The 10,179-nt window shown below is 57.6% G+C and overlaps 2 protein-coding genes across 5 annotated transcripts in view; one reads left to right on the forward strand and one right to left on the reverse strand.

Moving 5' to 3' along the window:
- Window positions 1–647: 647 nt before the first annotated feature.
- Window positions 648–6,619, forward strand: RHOC (ras homolog family member C). Its single transcript, XM_017524315.2, has 5 exons — window positions 648–752; window positions 3,963–4,137; window positions 4,652–4,772; window positions 5,084–5,214; window positions 6,035–6,619. Exons 2-5 carry the CDS (start codon window positions 3,982–3,984, stop codon window positions 6,206–6,208), a joined length of 582 nt encoding a protein of 193 aa, XP_017379804.1. The 5' UTR covers window positions 648–752; window positions 3,963–3,981; the 3' UTR covers window positions 6,209–6,619.
- A 367-nt stretch (window positions 6,620–6,986) lies between these two features.
- Window positions 6,987–10,179, reverse strand: part of MOV10 (Mov10 RISC complex RNA helicase) — a 29,424-nt gene continuing 26,231 nt past the window's right edge. For 3 of the 4 annotated variants that reach the window (XM_017524286.2, XM_037737030.1, XM_017524289.2), the window contains exons 15-21: window positions 9,687–9,804; window positions 9,315–9,506; window positions 9,006–9,080; window positions 7,960–8,085; window positions 7,789–7,877; window positions 7,434–7,555; window positions 6,987–7,348 (exon numbers count right to left, since the gene is read on the reverse strand). In XM_017524286.2, coding sequence (XP_017379775.1) covers window positions 7,257–7,348; window positions 7,434–7,555; window positions 7,789–7,877; window positions 7,960–8,085; window positions 9,006–9,080; window positions 9,315–9,506; window positions 9,687–9,804 — 814 coding nt within the window. In that variant the 3' untranslated portion in view covers window positions 6,987–7,256. The remainder of the gene's footprint in view (window positions 7,349–7,433; window positions 7,556–7,788; window positions 7,878–7,959; window positions 8,086–9,005; window positions 9,081–9,314; window positions 9,507–9,686; window positions 9,805–10,179) is intronic. The other variant, XM_017524287.2, reaches the window with a different exon arrangement.

Here is a 10,179-nt window from a genome sequence, read left to right on the forward strand (position 1 = left end):
TGCGCCAAGTCAGATGTAGGAGTGGGAACAGAATTCCCAACTGGGATCGGGAAGCATTTCTAGTAGCACCCTTTGAGGAGTAGGTAGGAATTCGATTCCTGGAAATTCCAGGCCCGGGGAAGAAAGGACATTGTGAGGAGGAACGGGGGTCTGGGTCTGAACGGCTCTGGAAGGTCTTCAAGTCTGGGGGATGACGTTGAGCTGTACTTACTCGGCAGCGATTCCGGGAGCAAGAGGGTGGACATCCCCCCGCCAACCCCCACCACCGCGCGGGCCCCTGGGGCGTCCCCGGCCGCCCTTTCCCAGCCCCGCCTCCCGCGAGGTCCCAGGTGCGGGAAGGAGCGGTGGCCGCTCGGCCACAGGAGGGCAGCAGCGGCCCTTCCTGACCCCACCCCGAGCCTCTCTCAACTTTCCCGACGCCGGTCCTTCCCTAGGGGCTGGAAGGCTGGGCGGGGGCTGAGTCCACCCGGGTCCGGCTTGCCCCGCTCGCCCGGCGCCTCCGCAGTCCGGGAACCTCCCCGCGGCTCTCCCCGACCTGGCAGGACAGACGCCCCCGGCCCGCGGAGGGGACGAGCCCCAGCGGCCCTGCGCGGGCCCGGGGCGGGCCGAGCCGAGGGCCGTCCCCGGCCGACCCTCCCCCTGCCGGAACCGCCCTCCCCGCCGCGGCGCTGGAGGAGGGCGGGGCGCGCCCCGGGGTCAGTCCGAGCCTCCGGCACCGGCCGCGCAGCTGGAGGCGGCGCAGCGGAAGGTACCCCGGGTCCGGGCTGCGGGCGGCGGGGCGCGCTGGGAACTCGGCCCGAGAGAGCACTTTCCCTTTCTCGCTCACCCGGAGATCAGGGCGCGGGCGGGGAGGGGGCTTCGGCCCGGGCGTGGACCCCGTTCCATCCGCGCGGAGTGGGCGTCCGGGTCGGGCGGGGGTCGGGCCGCGTCGGCCCCTCCCCGAGCTGCAGTGGGGGCCGCGGACTTGCTCGCGGGGGCTCCGGGGGTCCGAGTCGCAGCCCCTTCCCCTCTCCTCCCGGCTTCCCGGAACTTGCCCGCAGGGCGCAGGGCGAGGGAGCCTCCGCTCCGACGCTCCAGCCCCCAGGGCGGGCGGCCGCAGGGGACCTGGGGTGGGATGGGGTGGGAATTCGTCCAGGCCAGGAGGGAGGCTTGGCGGGAATAGGGGCGGGATGTGACCGCTGGGACCTGCCACTGTTCGGCCGGGGCTGAACGCCGCCCTAGACGGTTCCTGGAGCCCGCTTGTGTTGAGGATAAGGGAGATGGGAAGGATCCAACTCGTGTGTGTGTGTGTGTGTGTGTGTGTGTGTGTGTGTGTGTGTGTGAGTGAGAGAGTGAGAGAATGAGAATGAGAATCTTCCTTTTCCTTCATACTAGAACCAAGAAAGTGTATCCTGGGGTTTGGGGCTGGGGTCCCGAGGTCTAGTTCCGCCCTCACTCTGGTTTTAAAGTTGAGAATGCGGTATCTCCTGGTATCTCCAGAACGATTCCTTCCCTAGGTTTGGGGTGGGTCGGCAAAGGCAACCGGATCTTCTGGGAATTCAAGAGAGTGATTGGAGAGAGGTCTGGTGTCTCCACACTGTCTTGTCTTGGGGAAGGCCCCAGAAGTTCCAGGCTCCATTCCAGGCCCTGTGTGGGATTCGGTTGCCCCTCTTAAGGGGTCAGTGGGACAGTCCCTCCGGGGCTGCGTCTCATAGGGAGTTGTCCGTGCCATCTTGGCCTTGGGCCTAGTGTACTGGCCTGGCCTGGGCCGCTTGCGCTTGTGGCCCAACCGTAGCCTGGAGGGAAAGTGTTCTACTTGAGCTGGAGGCTGCAGGGCCCTTCACCGGCTTTCTGTCCTGTGCCTCCTACCAGTCTGGTACCATCTGAATTACCCTGTTGGTGGGACAGCAGTGGCATACTCATACCTGTGACTGGCTTTCACCCCAGTAGTGATGGCCCGCCATCAGCACTGCCTACCCCAGGTTGGGGCTACCCCAGCGCATCCTTACATAACAGGGCAAGGTGAACTACTGGGAGTGGGTGGAGGAGTTGGAAGAAATCCTGGCGTCAGTCATCTGGGTAGAATTCCCAGGAACCCTCTTTTGGAGGATGTTTTCCATTTCTGGAGGCGATCGGCTGGCAGGGTGAATGCCTTCTTGCCTGTCTTCTGGGAAATCAGGGAGAGAGAGAATGAGAATGAGAATCTCATTGTGGTGGAAAAAGTGCGGCTGTGTACTTTGAACTCCTGTAAATTCTCTGCCTTATGTCCACTAACCAACATCCGAGTTTTGTGAATGTGTGTGGAGGCAAGGGAAGGGCCACCCAGGATCTACTGTTGAAGGAACAGGCCTGGGGCTGGAGTATTCTCTTCCCGAAGGGCAGTGTGAGGTGGTGGGGGGGGTATCGGCCGTAGAGGAGCTCAGCCCAGTTTGACAGGATGTGGGACTGAGAGAAAAAGCTGCGTTTGGGGCAGATCAGGTTACCGGCGCTTTCTCCACTGCTCCCTGCCTGGTTGGTGCTGGGGCTGGCCCTCATTTGTCTCTTCTTTTGGGGCTCCTCCCAGCCCAGACTCTAGCCCCCTCCCCCTTCCCAACAGCCTTGACTTCATCTCAGCTCCAGAGCCCGCCCTCTCTTCCTGCAGCCTGGGAACTTCAGCCGGCTGCAGGTCAGCTCCCCTCCCCAGGGAAGGAGGAAGTGAGGGAAGCCTCGAAGGTGTGATGAACTGTGCAGATGCTTGTCCGTGTGTGCTAGGGGCGTGGGACACATGGAAGCCCGGGGAGCTGACTCCTTGCCCTGAGTCACAGGGAGGGGTGGGCAGGGCCCACGGGTGAGCTGGACTGAAGGAGGAATGGGCTGTTCCAGAGTGGGTGGAGGTGATTCCTGGTGGATGCTTCTCAGTTGCTGTGCTGTGGTGGATGCGTGGCTCCCTACAGTGTGATCATTGTCCCCTGCCGGGGGCTGAGTGACCCAGTGTTGCTGGCAGGCCCAGGAGGAAGGGGGGAGGAAGGCAGGCTGCCCAAACTTGAGCTGTGGGCACTGCCGGGACTGAGCCTCCTTTGTATGACTTGGGGCTCTGGGGACCGGGCGGGGTGGGCCAGGGAAGCCGGCTAGCTGTCCTCTGTCTGGGTTTCCCTGCTTCTGCTCTCCTGCTCACCGCTGAGGTGACATTTTGAAGAGGCACGGTTTTGAGTCACACTGTCCTGCTTTGAGTCACACAGTCCTACTTTGAGTCACACAGTCCTGCTTTGGATACTATCCCTGCCGCTTATAAGCCACGGCTCTGAATCTGTGTCTTAACCTCACTGAGCCTTAGTTTCCTAGTTTGTCAAAATGGAAAGTGCACCACCTACCTTCCAGGTGTCTAGGGACCAAAGGAGATGATTTCTGCCAAAATGCCCGACAGGGTGCCTGGCACCTAGGGGCTCTATAACTATTCTTCCCTTATCTGCTCACCACCTGGTAGCTGGTTCTGCTACTCTGTAGTCTTAGAGAGGGACTCCTCATTTGTGACCGGGCAGGTATGACTTGTGCTGAGGGACAGTCTGTTCTAGACTGGACCTTAGAGATTATTAAACGGTAGATGCATCAAAATCCTGGTAACAAATGAAGTCTGACTCGAAACCCTGATGTGTGAAGTAGATAGAAGATCGCTTCCTGGGTGTCCCACATCCCTGAGCGGCTCTCTGGGTACCTGGAGTCCCCAGGTTGGCGAGTGGATTAGATTGAAACTCATGTTTTCCAGCCCCCGAGTGGGGTCATCCTCCACCTCCCACCGCTGTTTCCTAACCCATCGAGGGAGACCTGTCCCTGACCCAGAGTTTAGGAATTTTAAGGTCTGTTGCCCCCACAATTGGTTCTTGGCGAGAACATGCCTGAGCAAGCCCTCCGCCCCTTTGCTAGGTGCCTCAGTTTCCAGAGAGGTTTGGGGGGCCCTGGAGAAGTGTTTTTGGACTTAATGGCTTTTCCTCAAATCCCCAATGCCTCTCGTCTGGCAGCCCTACCATGGCTGCGATCCGAAAGAAGCTGGTGATCGTTGGGGATGGTGCCTGTGGGAAGACCTGCCTCCTCATCGTCTTCAGCAAGGACCAGTTTCCAGAGGTCTACGTGCCTACTGTCTTTGAGAACTATATTGCGGACATTGAAGTGGACGGCAAACAGGTGAAGGCAGAGAGCCCCTCCCGCCCCCGCCCCCCGTCACTTATGACCTAGTACGTCCTTCCCCACTCCTACCCATGTCCTTGCTTCCTTCTCCCTGCTGGGACCAGTAAACGTTAGGGAGTGAATCTGCAGTCTTAAAAAAACAGGATATACTTTCGGGTTCTCCCACAGACTGACTGGCTCTGTAACCTGGGCTGAATCCCTTTGCCTCTGAGTTTAAGCTCCCCCACCTGCAAAATGGGGATGATGGTAAGACCTCCCTCAAAGGGTTGTTGTGAGAATTAACCAAAATAATGATCCTCACAATGGCAACTCAAGGGTCAAACACGTGTCTTAGATTTCTTTAACAAACTGACCTCATTTGTGTTTTGGGACAGGGATGAACACAATGCCTGGTACATAGCAGGTGCTCAATACAGATGTTCAGTGAGCCTGAAGGACAGTAGTTTCAGAGGACCTTTGGGTGGCAGGGTTGGGGCCTTCAGGCCAGCTACTCACTGGCCCTGTGTGTCAGGTGGAGCTGGCTCTGTGGGACACAGCAGGACAGGAAGACTACGATCGACTGCGGCCTCTCTCCTACCCCGACACTGATGTCATCCTCATGTGCTTCTCCATTGACAGCCCCGACAGCCTGGGTGAGGGGATTGCGGGAGGGGACTGAGAACCCTTGGAATCAGCCAGAGGTCTCATGCCTTGGCCTGTCTTCAGTTAACTTCAGAGGTGGGGGCGGGGATGCAGGGGAACACTCAGGCCCCATTGGTCTCCTTTACTGTGATATCTGGCCCTCCAAGGGCATAGTGTTGTTGAGGTTTTGAGCTGTGAAAGGGACCTCATGCTGAATGGCTTCTAAGACTCTGCTATGGGAAGATCAGCCCCCCAGCCCCACCCAGGGGGGCTTTCTAGCTTAAGTGAAGGCACCGACACCTGTTGGGGCATGTCTGCACAGAAAACATTCCAGAGAAGTGGACCCCAGAGGTGAAGCACTTCTGCCCCAACGTGCCCATCATCCTAGTGGGGAATAAGAAGGACCTGAGGCAAGATGAGCACACCAGGAGAGAGCTGGCCAAGATGAAGCAGGTGGGTGCGGCTGCCGGGCGGGAGCCCTTGGGGTGGAAGGCATCTTCTGAGGGGTTGCAGACGGGCAAAGGGAGCTTCTCTCCAGCTACTGCTGTGTTAGGGGAGATGGTGATCTCTCCTGGTGAGGGAGGACTCCTACGGTTGTGTCATCAGTATCTGATGATGTATCAGAGTGAAGTGACTTGTCCAAAGTCACTTGGCATTTTTATTTATTCCAGCTAATGGTCCATTCTGTTTAGAATTGGGACTATTAAGATGATTAAGAAAATCGGCCCTCGGGGAGACAGCTTGTTTCACTTGGAGTACCCAGGCTGTGCCATCATAGTGCCCCTGATGTGGGAGTGAGGGTGGGCATTGTATAAGTGGCTGGAAGAAGGGGTGAGAGAGCTGGTTTATTCAGGGACCTGTAAGTGGCTCTCTAGCCAGAGGACTAGAGTTTATTAGAGAAAGCTGTCAGGATAAGAACTGCAGATAATTATGGCAAAGTTTCAAACTGGGGAGATGGTAGGTCTGACTGTAAGGAAAATCATTCTGACTGTAGGAGAGTAAGGATGGAAGCAGAGCAGTCAGTCAGGAGGCAGGAGGTGCTCATTCAGGCAGGAGACCTGGGGACTGTGGCGGGGCTGGATGGGAGTGGAGGGAATAGACGAGATTTTAAATCCCTGGTCCAGAAGCTGCCCAGGGTAGCTGGGGCCTGGGCGCTTTTTGGGTCAGGGCTGGAGGCGGCGGCATTTGTTCCAGCCGCTACACTTATGGGTGAGGTGGGAGAGGTTCTTCTAGCCATCAGCTTCCTTTGACTCCTCATCATCTGTCTTCTCAGGAGCCTGTTCGGTCTGAGGAAGGCCGAGACATGGCGAACCGGATCAGTGCCTTTGGCTACCTTGAGTGCTCAGCCAAGACCAAGGAGGGAGTGCGGGAGGTGTTTGAGATGGCCACTCGGGCTGGCCTCCAGGTCCGCAAGAACAAGCGCCGGAGGGGCTGTCCCATTCTCTGAGATCCCCAAGGCCTCTCCTACATGCCCCCTCCCTTCACAGGGGTACAGAAATTACCACCCTACAACCCCAGCCTCCTGAAGGCTCCATGCCGACGGCTCCCTTCTCAGTTCCCTCCTGCCCAGGACTGCATTGAAGTTTCCTAGCCCCAAGGTGGTGGCTCGGGCCCTCCCTCCCAGTGCTCTGGGAGTCAGGCGTTGCCCTTCCTCAGGGCCCCTGGGGCGCGTGTCCCCTTTAATCTTCCCCAAAGGATGGTCATACACCAGCACTTTATACACTTCCGGCTCACAGGAAAGTGTCTGCGGTAGGGGTCCCAAGAGTCCCAGGCCCCTGGAGTTGTTTTCGGTAAGGGCCTCGTCTCTGACTGCATTTGGTCAGGGGGGCATGAATAAAGGCCATAGGCTCTAACATGTGTGGCAGCTTCCTGTCTTTCCCTCTGGGTGCATGGTGTCCCACCTCTTTTCATATCCAAGTTGCTTGCCAGCCTGGCCCACTGTCTGCAAAGCAGACCAGTGGCCAGCAGGGTGGAGTCTTAGAGCAAAGGATGAGGTCATGCCTGGCTCTGGGCCGAGGAGGCGGGTGAGGGGAGTGGTCTGTAGCAGGGGCTAAACTTAGAAACCTGTGGGTGGCTTCCCTGCCACCTCCCACTGGGTTTCCTCCCCCTGGGTGTGGGGGCTGGGTTCCTCTCCAGCTGGGAGGGGGTGTGACCCTGTGCAGGGCTGACAGTCCCACCCTTCCCTACTGGGTCAGCCTGGGGGCTCAGGAAGCTGGAGCCAGGGAGAGGAGACAGTATCAAGGCTTTTGCATAGAACAAGATTTTGTTTTCAGAGTTTTCTTCCTCCCCCTTCCCCCAATTGTTAGCAGCTTGATGTGTCATTCTCCCCAGCAGGGGAGGGGGTGGAATGGCTTGGGTTGTAAACTCCCTCCCCCAGCCTTCCTGTCCCTTGGAGGGGCAGCTCAGCTGGGTTCTGGTTCAGAGACAGGGTTCTGGTTCAGGGTCAGGCAGGCAGTTAAGGCTTGGCTGGTGCGAGAAGGCTGGGTGCTAAGTCTTCAGAGCTCGTTCCTCCACTCTGGCTCCACTTGCAGGGACAGGCCCCCTTCACCCTCCCGCTCCTGGGGGAGGCAGTCGTGTCCGTGGGGCCCTGGAAAGAAAGAAAGTACACTTTGTCTTCCTTACCACCTCCTCGGGCACTGTCCCCAACTTGGTCCACCCTAGCCCAGCCTTACCTGAGGTAGAGGGGCTGAGCTTGCTCAGACCTTGCAGTAAATTCTGTCCCTGTTGCAGGTCCAGTTTGGCAGGGAAGGGACACCCGGTATACCCCCCGTTTTCTTTACAGAACTCCAGGAATCTGTGGGGTACAGAGGAGTGCCAGCAGAGACTGGAGGCTAAGCCTCACTCCTGTCACATCTGAGCTGTACTTGCTCAACCTCTGGATGTTGTTTAACTTACATATACAATAGGGGTGCTGTGAAAATGGACACATCTGAGGATTAACTGAGCGATAAGCAAGTGCTTAAAAAAGATCCGCCGTAGGCATGGGGCCATGGCCACCAAGAGGGAGAATGGGGTGGGAATGCTCACACTTTCCAGTCGGGGTCATGGCCCAGGAGAAGGGGGTTGCCCACCACGATGAGAAGGGCCTTGGCCCGGGTCACAGCAACATTGAACCTCTGGAAGGAAGAAGTGGTGTGGTCATGGGTGGGAAGGGCTCCGAGGAGGGAAGAATTCCTGCTAGCCGACCAGCCCTCAAACCTTGGGGTTCTTCAGGAAACCCAGGTTGAAGTCTAGATCCAGCTGCACAAAGTTCTGGCTGCTTCGCACGGTAGAGATGAGGATGACACTTCGTTCTTGGCCTTGGAATTCTTCCACGGAACCCACCTGTGGGGGGAAGAGGCAGGGCCTGAGACCAGCCAGGAGTGTCAAAGGGGTGCCCTACCCCAGGGAGCCTGACTTCCAAGGAGGGTACAGAGAAGTCACTGGGCAATTGTAGATCAGTGTAGTAAACGAGTGAGTGCCAAAACACTGCCCAGGGAAGGGGGACAGAAAGGGAATGGGAGGTAGGCTGTGGGAGCTGAAACCTGAAGGGTGAATTCCGCTCAAGGGGGGAGCCTGTCAAGTGTTCTACGGAAAGGAAACAGCATTGCAAAGACCACAGGACTCAGAGCAGTGACTTTCAAACTTTCCTGAAAATAACCACTAAGTATCTGTTAAGAATATACAACCCTGGGCCCTAACCCAGAACCTCTGATCAGAATTTCCAAGAGAGAGGCCTCTAAGTTTTAAAGAGCTGCTTTTCAACCCTGGCTGCACATCAGAATCACTGAGAAGCTGTAAAAACTCCCAATGCCCTGGCTCTGCCCCATAGCTGTATGAGCTGGTGGGCGGGGCCCTGGCAGGGGCGGTGGTATTAAAAGCTCTCCAGGTGATTGTTATCTGCACCCAGTGCTGAGACCACAACCTTACAGGAAGAGGCTACTGGGGGAGGGGTCGGGGTGACAGCATCACATGACAGGCCACGGAGTTTGGACTTTATCCTTAGGGCAGAGGCCTCTAATCTGCCTGAGTCTAAGAATGACAGGAGGTGCTTGTTAAACATGCAGGCTTCCTGATCGCATTCCAGACCCTTAGGCTGGAATCTCCAGGACTGAGAGGCTTGGGGAGAGCTCTAGCTCCACTCAAGGCAGCAGGGGTGGGATGGGGATGTGGGCTGGACTGGAGCGGAAGCTTGAGGAAGTCTCTGGAAGTGGGCGGGTCGGGGCACACAGAAGGCAGGGAGTGAGTGTAGAACAGTGTGTCACCTTCAAGTCCTTGATGTCATCCAGTCCTCGAAGCTCCCTGTCAAGTTTGGTGATGCAGTAACGGATTTTCTCCACCTGGAAGGAGGGGACAGGTGCTTTTCTCTCATGCCATTAACCTAATGCAAGAGGGAGCCTGGCAGGAGGCCAGGGAGCTGGGGAACAGAGGGAAGGCAGCTGACCTCGGTGCTCTTCTGAGGCAGGGAGGCAGCAGAGGCCCGAGCTCCAAAAGCCTCTGCCTAGTGGTGGCGATATTAAGGAAGTGCCCTCTGGGGGAGGGGTCCCACCCTTGCTGGTAACCAAGGACCTGACCTGTTTCCGGTATGGGGAGATGACGCCCACGCTTCGGGGGCTCAGGCGGCCTTTGCCCTTCTTGGAGGAGGGGGCCAGGAGCAGCTTCAGGTAAGAAGTCACTGTGGCAGCCTCTTCAGGGTTGAAGAAGGATGGGCTATTGCCCTCACGCTCATCTTTGCCCATTACGCCATGAAAGATGATGGGAAAGCCCTGGACATGGGGTCAGGGGAAACCCTCAGCCAGACCACCCTCTATACCCTCCCTTCCCCAACCCTTCCAGAAAATGAGAGATCCCAGGCCAAGGTGACAAAGGGAGGGGGCTGCACCTTCAGTGGGAGGGAAGTCAGGGTACGGGGTGGGGGCCTGTGCCCCTGCCCTGCTCAGACTCACCTGTCGAGGCAGGCCTGCCCAGCGGCAAAAGCGTTCTCGATCAACAACGTCAGCACAGGCCTGCAGCTCCCCTTCATAATAGAGCTGGTTAGGAATGTCCAGGATGGTGGGATGAGACCTGGGAGGCGGGACAGGGAAGGAAGAGCAAGACCAAGCGTCGGATTCCCTCTGCCCCACAGGGGCCCGGTTCTACCCACTCTGGGCCCACACATTAGCCTTCTGTCCCCCTGGCTTCCTGGATAGCCGGACACTCATCCATAATATCTGCTGCCAGGCACTATAAACCACAGAAAGCAGAACCAAATATGGTCCCAAAGAGCATCTAGTCCAGGGACTTCACCGACCCATGAAATTTAAAACTAAAAAATTACAGGCCTTGGCCGGGCGCGGTGGCTCAAGCCTGTAATCCCAGCACTTTGGGAGGCCGAGGCGGGTGGATCACGAGGTCAAGAGATCGAGACCATCCTGGTCAACATGGTGAAACCCCGTCTCT

The sequence above is a fragment of the Cebus imitator genome, unplaced genomic scaffold, assembly GCF_001604975.1.
Source record: "Cebus imitator isolate Cc_AM_T3 unplaced genomic scaffold, Cebus_imitator-1.0 Scaffold32, whole genome shotgun sequence".
Lineage (NCBI taxonomy): Eukaryota > Metazoa > Chordata > Mammalia > Primates > Cebidae > Cebus > Cebus imitator.